Source organism: Lotus japonicus, chromosome 3 (genome assembly GCF_012489685.1).
Source record: "Lotus japonicus ecotype B-129 chromosome 3, LjGifu_v1.2".
NCBI lineage: Eukaryota > Viridiplantae > Streptophyta > Magnoliopsida > Fabales > Fabaceae > Lotus > Lotus japonicus.
Window position 1 is genome coordinate 17,038,865 of NC_080043.1, and position 15,353 is coordinate 17,054,217.

The 15,353-nt window shown below is 37.7% G+C and overlaps 1 protein-coding gene across 1 annotated transcript; it reads left to right on the plus strand.

Annotated features, from left to right (window-relative positions):
• Positions 1-14,022: 14,022 nt before the first annotated feature.
• On the plus strand, positions 14,023-15,096 carry LOC130743687 (uncharacterized). Its single transcript, XM_057595918.1, has one exon. It carries the CDS (start codon positions 14,023-14,025, stop codon positions 15,094-15,096), a length of 1,074 nt encoding a protein of 357 aa, XP_057451901.1.
• Positions 15,097-15,353: the final 257 nt, after the last annotated feature.

A 15,353-nucleotide genomic window follows, 5' to 3' on the forward strand; every position in this document is an offset into this window, starting at 1 on the left:
GCGATAAATTTGCTCAACGGAGTTCTTGTGGGGGGTTCAATCCTTTCGGTGGCGTTGGCAAAATTTCCAAAATCGGGGAGTGCCAGGTCGTTTGCTGCCGAGGTCTTTCCTACGCCTTTGCCGGTGAAGGTTGGCCGTGCTGTTGCTCCTTCAGTTGACGAACTCAGGATGATCTCAGAACTCTCTAGGGACTCTCCTTGCTCTGGCTGGTCGGCGATGCTTCTTTTCCCGGAGACAATTGTCTCAGGGTTCTTGGGAGGTTCAGCCTCTGGTGAGGAGGAGCGTATTTCTTGCGAGGCCCTTTTTCCTGAATTGGGAATAGGTGATCTTGTCTCTGCTGGCGAAGTAATCTTGGACGATTTTTGCTCTCTCCCTTCTCCAGTTTGTGTTGGTGCAGGTGTGGTTCCAGCGGGTTGTGAGGTGGGTTCTGTGTCGGAGCGGCGGAGGAGGGGTCGACCAAGGAAAGGCGTGGCAGCAGGAAATCAGAAGGTCAAAGGGGTTTTGGTTGATGAGGTCGTCGTGCAACCGGTGGTAGAGGAGTCTTCTCTGATTCTTCCAGAAGCTTGTGGCTATGCTCGTGCTCTGACAAGAGCTCGTAGGGACTTTCTAATTGCTAAACAAGTTGGAGTCGTCCCTATCGGTTCTGAGGAGGAAGCCATTCAGAGCTTCGCTGACCACCTCATTGCTACTCATCCTCGTCTCTACAGAGATCCCTAGTGTTGGCGCTGGTTTGCTGGGTTGGTATGGGTGCTTATGGGGTCTTGTTTTTGGCTTTCTGGTGAGGGTGTGCTGCGCCCCCTTTTGGTTTTTCTCCCTTGCAGGATTGGAATTTTGGCTGGTTTTTTCTCAGTCCTGGCGGGTTTTTTGGGTGTTTTGCTAGTGGTTAGTGTTGGTTGTTTGGGTTTTTGGTTTTTTGTCGGGTGGGCTTTTGGGTGCTTTTGCGGTTTTTCTCCTAGGCATTGGGGGCTTTTTCTTCTCCGGTTCTTGGGGTTCCTTTGTTTTTCCTTTCTTTGCTCCTTTCTGGCTTTGCGAGCTCTTGTTCCCTTTGAGGAGGATTGTTAATCTTGTCAATTTCCTCATCTATCTATGAATATATATATTTTGCTTTCTAAAAAAAATATAGATAGATAGATAGATAGATAGATAGATAGATAGATAGATAGATAGATAGATAGATAGATAGATAGATAGATAGATAGATAGATAGATAGATAGATAGTTGGAAAGAGACAAGTGCTCACAGAAAACAAAGGGGACATGATGATTAGAGCAACAAAAAGTTATTAAATGATAATGATATTAATCATTAACATTAATGATTAATATTATTATAAATTATTTTAGTTTTTAATATTTGATTTTGATAATTAAAACTTTCAATCATATAGAATGTCATTAAATGAACTTCTAATATTTAAATTTGACTCGCCATCATTTTTTTCAATATTTATTTATTAATTTATCATCAACTATGTGCTACAAGCAATATTTAGAAAACCGGACCGGTTATTAAACAGGTGTAGGTACTGGTTCTAGGTTTGATGATCCAACCGTAATCTAACCAGGGTCAAACCGGTAATAATTAAATATGTTAAAAAATACTTTATATAAAATGTTCGCATACAATTATGATAGATTAAAGATTGTATACTTGTAAATTTATTTTTCTTTTATATAATAATGAAAAGAATATACAAAAAATATAAATGTTAGATAAATATAAACAAATATATGTTAAGTAATACGAATATAAAAAATGGTTAATTAAGTTAAATATATGTCTGGAATGATTTGCTTCTTCAATCACTTTGTACTTATAATAAATAGGCTTTATTCCACTTTGGATCCCTGATGTTTCACAAATATGCGGTCTGCATCCCTCATGTCGAAAATGTGCGGTCAAGCTCCCTCATGTTTCTAAAACGATCGATTGAAGCCCTTCCATCCATCTCCGTTAGTTGACTAACGAAAATGCTGATGTAGCACTTTTTTAATCAATAAAAATATTTATTTTTTAAAACAAAATAAATAAATAAATAAATACTAAATCCAGTACCTACACTTGTTAAGCAACCTATTATAACATGTAAAATTAGGACTTGTGCAAATCCTTGTGTACAGTAAATGGGTCAGTAAAATAAACTAGGATTTTATTTTTTATAATTTTAAACAATTTCTTTTTTTAATTAATTATTTTTTTAATTTAAAAGAAAAACAAATTCCACGTCAGCTCATTAAACTGACGTGGCTATGCCACATGGGCCACCGGAGCTCCAGCGTTGACCTAGAGCTCCGGAGGGATGAAACCAAATATTTTGACAAAGGTTAAGGACTAAAGCCCACCTTTACTTCGACGAGGGACAAAAATCAAACATATGGTAAAGGTTAGGGACCAAAAACTTATTTAAGTTATATTTAAGCCAAAATTGAAACATATATGCAAGACTAATACTTCTGCTAAAACGGATTAAACCGAATGAAAACTCATCAAATCAAGTTTAGCATAACTTATTTAAAATCATCATTTGTATTACACCCTCAAAGCCTGTACGCAATAGTTTCTGTATATCTCCAAGTTTTATATAACTCTACCAACAGAATTTTAGAATCTTAAACTTACATTAATTGAAAATTTAAGATTAAGATCTTAAACACTGAAATAATCCTTAATACACAAATTAAACATTCCAGTCCATGCATGCACAAGAATGACTGCTAATTCTCCATTTCGACCTGTTAATGGCATAATAAACACACTAATCAGGAACTCCTTGCATGATTTGCATTAGACATACATACATGTATATATAAATGTATGTGTCTAAATGTATGTATGTACATATGAGTGTAAGTGTGTCTGTGCATATGTGTATGTACCTGATTACCAGCGATTGCTTAGTTTGATCGCTTCTTGTTCTTTGATCCTGAGGAGGAAGAACCAGCTTTGACTTTCTTAGACTTGTTTTCTTTTTTGGAAGAGCTCTTCAAATATTTTATGGGCATTGAAAGTTCATCATAACTTGAGCAGTTTGGGCATACCCATTCATTTTCAGGAACATACTTCAAGCAAGAGAAAACAAAAATATAAGCATTCCATAAGATCAAGTAAAGGAAAAAAGGAGAATATTCGAATTACAAAATGAAAATTAAGCATACTTTAAGATCTAGGCACTCCAGGTGATAAGTACGAGGGCAAGCATCACAGCAGAGCAAGTTTCCTCCATCATTGCACATCTCACATACAAAGTAACTCTGCAAATATATTGCGTTTTTAGGGATAAGATCGGTAATAGATTATAATTTTGATCTAAATATATGTTCATTCAATGAACACCTTTGTGGGGTGAAAGAATGTGATTGTTACATTAATAATAACCTCAGCTATGTAAAAGATATATGTATATTTCAAATAAACTGAATTCAGAGTTGAGACTTGATAAGACTAAAACACATTCACGAAAACTTCATCATATCAAAGGTACACAACATATCCAAAAGTGGAAAAAGTAGAAGAAACATAATACCTGCAGAATGGTGATGTTAACTTGTAGTGACGTTCAAAAAAAAATTGTAGTGGTTGAAGACAAGTAATGCATGCAAAGAAAATAGAAATCATTCATTGCATATAAAATAAAACTTACGCCATCATCTCCAATTTCACGCGAGCCATCTTTGTTGGTCCTAGAAGATTCTGAAGGTAAGGAAGTGACTTGATTAAGATCAGCTCTTTTTTTAGAATTAGTGCCTTTTTTTCTTCTTTCATACACAAAACCAAATTTCCGAGTCTTCCTTTCTAAGCCCCCAGATGAATCCATCCTACAATGATTTTCAAATGATTCCAAAGCTTTGAGGCATAAAGGGACTACCTAGCTAATGCATTGACACAAGGAAATAAATTTAATCATAAAACTGAACAGCCAACTATGGAACTAATATCAAGACTTCTAATCAATCAAAACACACAATTTAGTACATAGATTAAATTCTAATGTTATGCTTATTTGGAAATAGAGAAAAATCTATCAAGAATCACTAATGATTAGGAGTCTGCTTCGCCACCCTCTTGGATAAGTTAAACAAATAAATTATGAAGTAAACATACATAGACACAAAACTCAATACAAGAACTGTTTTTAAAAATTGTTTTAAAAATAAAAAATGAGAACTGTTTTCAAAAACAGTTTTTATAAACAACTTTGTATCAAACAGGTTTTTAAAAACTGAAAACTGTTTTAAAACCTGCAAACAAACAGGTTAGGAAGATTACCAAACAGCCACACGTTTCTAGAACACGAAACCTCTTAGGAACCTGAGATGCACTTGTGCTCTGCAAAGGGAGCTTTTCTCCATGACGAATCTCAACTTCTTGCAGAAGCTCATCTCCTTCGGAAGCTTTCCTCTTTAAGAAAGCCTCAAATTATCCATCCTAGGGAGCTATGCTTTTAGTGTCATAGTAGTATTTTAGGAAACCAAAAACTTTATCGTGGTGTCATCACCATGATAAGTAGCCTCCCATCAAATTCAGATAGAAAAACAAAGAATCCATTGACTTCCTAAGACTTAGAATGTTGAAAAAGACCCTTTAAATACCAATATAGCTGCCATTATTCCTATTAAAATATCAATTTCTCATTTGGCAGTCAACACACATAGGACACTCAATTAGCACATCTTAGGTCTGAATAGTTTAACCTTCGATCGGTGTATTCTCAGACTTTGCTCCAATAACCTCCAATAAATAGCACATCCTCTAAGACTAAAAAAAAGACCACGCAGCCATTATTCCACCCCCTTCATATCTTTTTCGTCAACCTCACTCTTTTTTCACTTCATCTATTTTACACCTTAAACTTATCTTTCTCATTCATGTCCATCAAACTATCGATCTATGATGCCTACAAACTTAAATTTGAAAAGGGGTGCAATTAATTGTAAGGAAGATTCCCAATTCTAGCTTAGATGTTCTCATATAATTGGGGACTAATGAGGTGATGTTGTTGCGAGGACTCCAAAACTTGTTACTACATAACAACCAAATGCGGTTTTGAACCAAAAATTAAAACCTAAACATTCCCTTTGCCAAAGTTTGTTCTCCATACTTCCCAATAAGAGACTAAATACTAGTATATTTGTGTTTATGTAATGTATAATAACTCATCAAAATCGGCTCCAAAACAAAATCTCTTCAAAAGGAATACTAGATTATGTTTAAAACCCCATTAACAAGAAACCGTGATTTTCCAAATTCTTAGAAACACACACACACACAGTGGCCCCATTCCTCTTGGGTGGCCACAAAATTATTTTGCTTCTATCATAATTCATGGGGAAAATACACCCACAAAAGTATCCCCAACCCTCCAGACAAAAATCCCACTTCACTCGCAACCCCAAACCAAAAAAAAAAACAAAAATCTTTCTTACTTGTTACCATTCAATACATTTTGACAACATTGCTATAAAAAATAATTATCTTTCAACACAAACACTTAAAATTCAGCATTATCAAAAGCTATAAAAGACACATATCTAACCTAAAATCAAGGAAATAAACAATAGAAGGAGAAAGGAGCGCAATGAACATACCTGAGTCCAGAAATCCTATATAGTATGCTGCAAAGGGAGGGATAGGAGAAGGAATTAGAATGAAGGAGGATTGAAATAAGAATGAGAAAGTAAGCTATTGAATAAAGTAAATAGTGGTGATGTAATAAGATTTGACCAACATTAACATTGAGTTTTGTATGCATGTAACGCCTTTTCAATTCACTCGCAACCCCAAATCACAAAAAAAAAGGCAAAAAACTTTCTTTCTTGTTCATTCACTACATTTTGACAAGATTGCTATAAAAAATAATTATCTTTCAACACAAACACTTGAAATTCAGCACTATCAAAAGCTATAAAAGACACAAATCAAACCTAAAATCAAGGAAATAAAAAAATAGAAGGAGAAAGGAGCACAATGAACATACCTGAGCCCAGAAATCCTATACAGTATGCTGCAAAGGGAGGGATAGGAGAAGGAATTAGAATGAAGGAGGATTGAAATAAGAATGAGAAAGTAAGCTATTGAATAAAGTAAATAATGGTGATGTAATAAGATTTGACCAACATTAACATTGAGTTTTGCATGTAACGCCTTTTCAATTCAATCGCAACCCCAAACCACAAAAAAGAAAGAAAGCAAAAAACTTTCTTATTGTTACCATTCACTACATTTTGATAAGATTGCTATAAAAAATAATTATCTTTCAACACAAACACTTAAAATTCAGCACTATCAAAAGCTATAAAATACACAAATCAAACCTAAAATCAAGGAAATAAAAAATAGAAGGAGAAAGGAGCACAATGAACATACCTGAGTCCAAAAATCCTATACGGTATGCTGCAAAGGGAGGGATAGGAGAAGGAATTAGAATGAAGGGGGATTGAAATAAGAATGAGAAAGTAAGCTATTGGATAAAGTAAATAGTGGTGATGTAATAAGATTTGACCGACATTAACATTGAGTTTTGCATGTAACGCCTTTTCAATTCACTCGCAACCCCAAACCACAAAAAAGAAAGAAAGCAAAAAACTTTCTTCCTTGTTACCATTCACTACATTTTGACAACATTGCTATAAAAAATAATTATATTTCAACACAAACACTTGAAATTCAACACTATCAAAAGCTATAAAAGACACAAATCAAACCTAAAATCAAGGAAATAAAAAAATAGAAGGAGAAATGAGCACAATGAACATACCTGAGTCAAGAAATCCTATACAGTATGCTGCAAAGGGAGGGATAGGAGAAGGAATTAGAATGAAGGAGGATTGAAATAAGAATGAGAAAGTAAGCTATTGAATAAAGTAAATAGTGTTGATGTAATAAGATTTGACAAACATTAACATTGAGTTTTTAATGTAACGCCTTTTCAATTCACTCGCAACCCCAAACCACAAAAAAGAAAGAAAGCAAAAAACTTTCTTATTGTTACCATTCACTACATTTTGACAAGATTGCTATAAAAAATAATTATCTTTCAACACAAACACTTAAAATTCAGCATTATCAAAAGCTATAAAAGACACAAATCAAACCTAAAATCAAGGAAATAAAAAAAATAGAAGGAGAAAGGAGCACAATGAACATACCTGAGTCAAGAAATCCTATACAGCATGCTGCAAAGGGAGGGATAGGAGAAGGAATTAGAATGAAGGAGGATTGAAATAAGAATGAGAAAGTAAGCTATTGAATAAAGTAAATAGTGGTGATGTAATAAGATTTGACCAACATTAACATTGAGTTTTGTATGCATGTAACACCTTTTCAATTCACTCGCAACCCCAAATCACAAAAAAAAAGCAAATAACTTTCTTTCTTGTTCATTCACTACATTTTGACAAGATTGCTATAAAAAATAATTATCTTTCAACACAAACACTTGAAATTCAGCACTATCAAAAGCTATAAAAGACACAAATCAAACCTAAAATCAAGGAAATAAAAAAATAGAAGGAGAAAGGAGCACAATGAACATACCTGAGTCCAGAAATCCTATACAGTATGCTGCAAAGGGAGGGATAGGAGAAGGAATTAGAATGAAGGAGGATTGAAATAAGAATGAGAAAGTAAGCTATTGAATAAAGTAAATAATGGTGATGTAATAAGATTTGACCAACATTAACATTGAGTTTTGCATGTAACGCCTTTTCAATTCACTTGCAACCCCAAACCACAAAAAAGAAAGAAAGCAAAAAACTTTCTTATTGTTACCATTCACTACATTTTGACAAGATTGCTATAAAAAATAATTATCTTTCAACACAAACACTTGAAATTCAGCACTATCAAAAGCTATAAAAGACACAAATCAAACCTAAAATCAAGGAAATAAAAAAATAGAAGGAGAAAGGAGCACAATGAACATACCTGAGTCCAGAAATCCTATACGGTATGCTGCAAAGGGAGGGATAGGAGAAGGAATTAGAATGAAGGAGGATTGAAATAAGAATGAGAAAGTAAGCTATGGAATAAAGTAAATAGTGGTGATGTAATAAGATTTGACCGACATTAACATTGAGTTTTGCATGTAACGCCTTTTCAATTCACTCGCAACCCCAAACCACAAAAAAGAAAGAAAGCAAAAAACTTTCTTTCTTGTTACCATTCACTACATTTTGACAACATTGCTATAAAAAATAATTATATTTCAACACAAACACTTGAAATTCAGCACTATCAAAAGCTATAAAAGACACAAATCAAACCTAAAATTAAGGAAATAAAAAAATAGAAGGAGAAAGGAGCACAATGAACATACCTGAGTCAAGAAATCCTATACAGTATGCTGCAAAGGGAGGGATAGGAGAAGGAATTAGAATGAAGGAGGATTGAAATAAGAATGAGAAAGTAAGCTATTGAATAAAGTAAATAGTGTTGATGTAATAAGATTTGACCAATATTAACATTGAGTTTTGCATGTAACACCTTTTCAATTCACTCGCAACCCCAAACCACAAAAAAAAAAGCAAAAATCTTTCTTACTTGTTATCATTCACTACATTTTGACAAGATTGCTATAAAAAATAATAATCTTTCTTACTATGTTGTTTCTCTTCATTGTTTCTACACAGGTTAAAAGCCTATAAAGTGCTTGTTTGTTTCTTCAAACAAATTGCGATTTCAACTGGAATCCAATGTTGTTTTGTCATGAGTGAGTTGACCAAATGTATTTTGCAAGTGAAAGTCAATTTTTACATTAAAACAAAGAGGAATACTAGCAACACTTTATTTCTAACACTTTGTTGATTAAAATCCATGTAGCGTCCAATAAATTATATGGGTTCGCTCCCAATTTGTGGAACCTACTTGAATTTTAACCAATCATATAAAGACGGTTAGAAAGAGAGTGTTGTCAACATTTCGCTAAAATATATTCTAGATATAAACTTATATAATAGGGAAGTTATAGTGGTCTGCTCGTGATTCACTATTAATAGTTGTTGATGAATATTGTCAATATATATAAGTAAAAAAAAAATTGAACTCTAAGTAAAATTTAATATTAATCATTGGGTTAATCCTCTAATTGGTCCCTGTGGTTGTGTGGCCGTCTGAAATTAGTCCCTCCCGTAAAATCTAAGTCCTCGCGTTTGAAAAAGTGTGTGTAGCAGGTCCTCGCCGGAGGGACTAATTTCCACACACTTTTCAAACGCGAGGACTTAGATTTTACGGGAGGGACTAATTTCAGACGGCCACACAACCACAGGGACCAATTAGAGGATTATCCCTTAATCATTATGCATGTTAATTACTAATTATAAAAAAAAACAGTTTCTCGTATTTAAAGATAATTATTACTATTTTAATTTCAATTATTAATTACAACTTAAGAAAAAAATTTAAAAAATAATGATAGTAATAAGTAAAAGTAAAATTTACTTGACTTTTATTATATTAATAACAACATTGGTTAGATATTAATAAAAAAATTCTATTATTGAATATATTAAATACTATTGTAAGACTTTTGATGAGTTTCTCATTGTTAATCACAATTTGTGAAAAGAAAATTAAAAATAATAATCATAATAATAAATAGCAGTAAAATTGACTTCACCTTCACATTAATTAGTGATGATATTAGGTATTAATTAATAACTTTTTATATTATTAATTATATTAATTACTAATTATACAACTTTGTTTTGATGTAAAGTACCTAGCTCATATATTAACTTGAAAAGGTTGCATCTGCAAAAATTGTGCGGCCCACATTGTGAGGGAGGTCATCCCATGTTACATTATTGGCTTGCCTCTTAACATGTGATGAGAAAGCAATAGCTCTAAAACTAGAGGCCCGATACATACAATCTTGGATAACACCTAATATTTCAGCTGGACAAGAAGAAGAGGTCATGGCTCGAGCTACTACAATTGGAAATCTTGATCTCCAAGTCGTGACCTATCTGCAGTCCCCACTAAAGATCCAGATCCTCTACCACCAAAGGATCATGGGTTGCTCCTGCCTCCTGGAAAAAGGAGGCAACCACCAACATCTCAGCTCTATGTGAGCGAGTGATCAACTCAAAACCAGTAGCATTCGTCCAATTAGTTATTAATAATCTTTTATAATTAAAAATAAATTATAATATTTTTTATATAATGTTAAAAAATTTGTAAATAAATATGTGCAACGCACGATATCTAATTATGTGTGTATTTGGATCAGCGTTAGCAAAATTGAGTTTAGCCAGAATTGAGTATTAGACACGTGAGTTAAAGTGATGTGATTTATGTTTGGAAATATTTTCGAAAAACGTGATTCTGGTAAGAGAAATTTATTTGGATATCTTTGATAAGAACATTTTTTGATGTGTAATGAAAATATGAAATGATTTATAAACTTTATTTAAACTAACGCAAATATATTAATGATATTTAAATTAGTTTTGGATGTGAATATATAAATTAGTTTTTTTTTTATTACAGGAGGAAAATTAACGACAAAGAAAAACTAACTAATAGCATCTAAGAACAGTGATGCAAAAACAAATGAGGGCGGGTTCTTCCACACTTGAACTAGCGATCCATTCCTGCAGGCCTCCCTTGCTAGACAATCTGTCGTGTTGTTCCTAGATCTATCAATTCGAGCCAGTTTGGCATCTTGAAACTTAGTCATGAGCTCACACACACGCTTAATAGCTTCCCAATCCCAGTAATTCGCAACATCCCTCCCTGATTGCAAGGAAGTCACAACTTGAGCACAATCTGTCAAGCATTCGAATGAATTGTATCCATTATCCATTGCGTGCAGAAGGCCAAGTTCCATCGACAAGAGCTCAGCCAAGAAAGCGCGGCCATGGTCAAAGCTCCGTGAAATCGCTGTTACCCAACGACCAGTGTGTTCTCTAATCACAGCTGCACATCCCATGCAACCCTCCGGGGATCCCAGCTGCCATCCACAGTAAGACGAACCACCATCTGTGTGCCATTATCCCCGACGGAACCGCTAGCAACAGGCTGGTGCAGTCGTTGATGTAAGGAATGACGCCAAAGTGAATCATCCCTAAGCACACACTTCAGTACCTGGTTCAGAGGTAAGGCTTGCGGCTCAAAGATTCGGTTATTTCGCCAACGCCACATCCATCATAAGACCGCGAAACCGAGGATATTGTGACGATGAGACAGCAATGTCGTGAACCATGACATAAAATCAACATGATGTGCAAGAGGAGGTAGCACTGTTCGGAAATAGCTCCATAAAATTCTCGAGTCCGGGCACCCGCAGAAGAGATGATCCAAGTCTTCTTGATCAGCATCGCAGCGGTTGCACGCTGCATTGGTCACGAGATGAGATTGAAAGCGCTTAGCATTAGTTGGAAGAGCAACATGAGCAACGAGCCAAAGGAAAAAACGAATTTTCTCCGGAACCTTCATCTTCCAAATTATTCTCCATAAACCAAAATCATCCACCAAAGGTTCTGTCAAAAACTGATAAGCTGAGCTTGGTGTGTAGTACCCCTCCGGGCTGTGACGCCATCTCACAGAATCCGTACGAGCGCTACTCTGGGGAATGGACACCGCAGCTATCTCACCAAGAACGCAGGGTGGTAGTACTGTAAACAACCCATCAAAATTCCAGTGCCCCTCACGCCACAAATCAGCAACCCGTAACTGTGTATCTGAAATATGAACGAATGGTACCCGCTCGCATAATTTTCCAGTCCCCAGCCAATCCACATACCAGAGCGATGAAAGCCCATCACCTAGCTGAGGATGAAAGCCTGCTCCAACATAATCCTTTGCCCGAATGATGTTGTGCCAAACATAGGAATTTCCCTGCTTGTATTTCCCTTGCATAATCAAATCAGACTTCAAGTACTTCAGAGACAAGGCAGTAACCCATGTTTTCTCCTTACTATGCAATAAATCCTCAACCAAACTGCCTAGCAGCGCTATATTATTAATTCTGGCACTCCGAAGGCTCAAGCCGCCGTGTTCCAGCCACGATTACTAGAGCCCTTGGCCCATAAACAGCTTCGAATCTTCGTATCAATAGCATCACAAATCGACTGAGGAAGCCACAGTGATTGCATAGTGTGGACAGGTATGGATGTTAACACTGATTTCGCAAGACAAAGCTTGTCGGCCTTATTCAACATGCGAGTTTTCCAAGATGCCAACCGAGCATTAAACTTGTCAAGGATGGGAAGGAATAAGTCTCGAGTGACTCGTCCTTTCAACAAAGGGATGCCCAGGTATTTCCCGAGATTGGAGGCTCTCCAGATTCCCAATATGGTGGACAACTCCTCTTGAACAGATGCCGCAACAGTCTTAGAGCAAAACATACAAGATTTGTCTAAGTTTACCCGCATACCAGAAGCCTCACAAAAGTCCTTTAGCGTATCAGCGACAACTCGCATTTGACTCTTGTTTGCTTGACAGAGCAGTAAAACATCATCAGCAAAGAAGAGATGTGAAATGCCAATACCTTCCTTTGCAATCCGGATGAAGTGCCATGCTCCCTCATTAACCCGCTTTTGAATCAAAAGAGCCAAACGCTCCATGCACAACACAAAGAGGTAAGGTGAAAAGAGGCTAGGATCCCCTTGACAGAGGCCCCTTTGTAGAGTGAATGAATCAAGTTTGGAGCCATTCCACAAGATAGATATCGATGCCGATTGAACCCCCCACACGATCGGATCAATGACTGCCGGAGGAAAGCCAAAATCATACAATGTAGCCCGGAGGAAATCCCAACTGACTCGATCATATGCTTTCTCCAAATCTATTTTTAAAGCCACCAACCCTCCCTTGCGCTTGTAAGTATGGATTGTATGCATGACCTCCTGTGCCAAAATAATGTTATCCTTGGTTCCTCGCCCCGAAATAAAGCTTCCTTGAAGAGGGCCAACCAAGTCATTTAGTAAATGCGAAACCTATTCACAATCACCTTCGTGATCACCTTATAGGGCACATTGCACAAGCTGATAGAGCGAAGATCCTTGAAGCGGAGTGGGTTGTCCACTTTAGGGATAAGCACAATGAGGGTCTCCAACAGAGATGGGTCTCCTTTGCCATTCGTAAAGGCATCGGCTACCATAGCATGGAGGTCTTGTCCCAAGATGTGCCAGGACTGCTTATAAAAGAATGCTTTGAAACCATCAGCTCCTGGTGCCTTGAAGGATTGCATAGCCATGACTGCTCGGCGCACCTCCTCTAAGGTAATAGGTTGGACAAGTTCCATCCTGTCATCTGCTGAAATAGAGGGAGGCATAATCTCCATGACATGATTTCTACAAACCTGCGAATCAACATAAAACAGATTAGTAAAAAAGGCTTGAGCCCCCGCCTTCAAACCCTCCGGTTCTGTGCACCACGTCTCATCAACAAACATTCCTTGGATTTTGTTCCGCTTCTTGCGCACCACAGTTTGAAGATGGAAGAATTTGGTATTACGATCTCCAAGCTTAACCCAACGCTTCCGAGATTTCTGATACCATGTTAACTCTTCCTGCTTAAGGATCTGTTCATACTCCTCCTGCAAAGCTTTCTCCAAACGGAGCAAAGATTCTGTTTCCCGAATATCCAACTCACGTTGAAGACCTTGTAGACAGCGTTCCACTAGCTTTTTCCGTCGTGTAATGTTACCAAACACATTGGTATTAAAAGAGAGCGAAGCCGTCCTAATATTATCGAGCTTCCCTACCAGAGAAGGGGGCGGCTCCTTCCATGTATCTCTGACTAGCGGCTCAAAGGATGGGTGTGTGGCCCATGCCGCTAAAAAATGAAAAAGGCGGCCTATACGATCAACAGGAGCATGGCAACGAACCAAGACAGGACAATGGTCCGAATAGACTCTCGCTAAGTTCTCCACATAAGCCTCCGGAAAGTTGTGCCGCCATGAAACATCACCAAAGGCCCTGTCTAAGCGCTTTGCAATCATCCGACGACCATTTTGCCTACTCTCCCAGGTAAATTGACTCCCTGTGGCTCCTAGATCAATAAATTCACACGCCTCTACCATGGCTAGCATACGGTTAGCTCGCATATGGCAGAACTCCCCTCCGGAGACTTCTAAAGGAGAAATTATCTCATTAAAGTCACCTACCCTAGCAGAGAGAATGGAGGTTGAGAGCGATACTGGGGTTCAAACTGGGAGCGACGGCCAGCCTCCCGGCACACCGCCGGAGGTAGCCTGGCGGCCAACGTTCAAGGAGAAAGTACTCGGGAAAGCAACGGTAGAGAAGGAAAAGCAAGTCCGGAATCTGGTGGAGGCTGGAGTGATGAAGAAAGATCTCATTGAGGGGAATAGCTTCTTCCCAATGTTTGATTTCAAGGATGAATGTTCTTATGAGGTGATTTGCAAGCCATGGCAGGATTGCTTGGTCGTAAAACTGCTTGGAAAACACATAGGCTACAAAGTCTTAGGTGATCGACTACGCTCTTTATGGAAACCTGCAGGAGGCATCGAGGTTCGTGATATTCTACATGGATATTTCCTTGTCCAGTTCGACCTGAAGGAGGATCGTGAACATGCTATGGTTGGTGCCCCGTGGATGATATATCATCACTATCTCGCGGTGAAGCCATGGACGCCGGACGTCGTCGCGGCGAACTCAGAGATTAGTACCACCGCTGTTTGGATACGTATCCCTGGCCTTGGTTTTCAGTTTTATGATGAGATTATCCTGTTAACATTGGCATCTGCAGTAGGCACTCCTATCCGAGTCGACATGAATACCGTGGATATGCAGAGACGGAAGTATGCTAGGATTTGTGTTGAAATAGACCTGAATAAGCCAGTTCTTGGAAGAGTGGGACTACGTGGGGTTTGGTACAACATTGAGTATGAGGGATTGCATCTTCTATGCTCACACTGTGGTTGCTATGGCCACCTTGCTCGTAATTGCACCAGGACGCCCGTGCCCAAGCAGAACCCCTCGCCGGCAGCGACAACCAAGGTGCCACAGGAGGCGGCGGCGCCAGGCGCCGCCAGCAGCATGCACTCCACAGGACGCATCTCAGGCGGAAAACCTAGTAACGGAACAGACAATGATGGAGGCCGTAATTCCAGGCGTGATTGCAGCGACCATTAATTGCCCTAGCTCAGCCCATGGGGAATGGTTAACGGTTACAAAAAAGGGATGTAAAAATCCTAATCTTAGTCAGAGGAAGCAAACAACGCACGTCCAGCAACAACCACGCACGTCTAGCATGAGTCAAGGAGTAAAACAAGGAAAGGATCAACAAGGTTTAAATGTGGTTTCTAAACCTACTTCAGGTGGGACCATGCAATTCAAAACTGATCATTTAACAAAATCCCCAATCATGGGTGACATGCAGCAAGGGAGGA

Excerpts from the sequence above, each read along its gene's own strand:
- LOC130743687 (XM_057595918.1), top strand. The coding sequence starts at position 14,023 with ATGGCTAGCATACGGTTAGCTCGCATATGGCAGAACTCCCCTCCGGAG.